General features: G+C 66.8%; 1 protein-coding gene across 1 annotated transcript in view; it reads left to right on the top strand.

The window, feature by feature from the left end:
- Positions 1-96: 96 nt before the first annotated feature.
- Positions 97-675, top strand: part of LRP8 (low density lipoprotein receptor-related protein 8, apolipoprotein e receptor) — a 73,818-nt gene continuing 73,239 nt past the window's right edge. Inside the window, exons 1-2 of the mRNA XM_005878680.2 lie at positions 97-244; positions 427-612. Coding sequence (XP_005878742.1) covers positions 97-244; positions 427-612 — 334 coding nt within the window. The remainder of the gene's footprint in view (positions 245-426; positions 613-675) is intronic.

Raw genomic sequence — 675 nt, 5'->3', positions numbered from 1 at the left:
AGTCATTGATGGTTTGGGGTGAGCTATACGATTCTTGTCGTTGACTCGCGCTCCGTGGCGGCGGTGAGCGGAGCCGGGCGATTTCCCCGCCTGACAATGCGTTTCCGGGGACCCCTGCACGCTGCCGAGCAAGAGGGGCTGCGAGCAAGAGGGGCAGGTGCCCGCAGCGCCCGGGGCATGGGTCTCGGCGTGTTTGGGGGCTCCCTGTGGGATGTGTCTGCGTGGATCCTTGACTATGGGCCGAGTGTGCGGGCGAGTGTGACTGAATGGAGGGTACGCCTAAGTTGTTTGACACCGACTGTGTGTGCCCGGCCTCGTCGTGCCACGGCACTGCCTGCCATCCCAGGACCCCTCCTCCCCTCCTTGCGGATCGAGGGTGCCCGAGGTCCCCGGGGCTGTTGCATCGCCCCCTTTCCTTCACCGCAGGAGACCCTGCCCGCTGCCTGGACTGCAGGGTCCGCGGTCCATCTCACGCCCCGTCTCCCCGCGCAGGGCTGGCCAAGGAATGCGAGGAGGACCAGTTCCGGTGCCAGAACGGCCGCTGCATCCCCTCTGTGTGGAGATGCGACGAGGACGATGACTGCTCGGACAACAGCGACGAGGACGACTGCCGTGAGTGGCCGGTGGGGGAGGGAGCGCCGGTGGGGGACGCCATACTTAGCGCGCGTGGCTCAG

The sequence above is a fragment of the Myotis brandtii genome, unplaced genomic scaffold (genome assembly GCF_000412655.1).
Source record: "Myotis brandtii unplaced genomic scaffold, ASM41265v1 scaffold57, whole genome shotgun sequence".
NCBI classification, from domain to species: domain Eukaryota; kingdom Metazoa; phylum Chordata; class Mammalia; order Chiroptera; family Vespertilionidae; genus Myotis; species Myotis brandtii.
The sequence above is the reverse complement of the archived record's forward strand: the minus strand, read 5'-3'. Positions and strand labels throughout refer to the sequence as shown.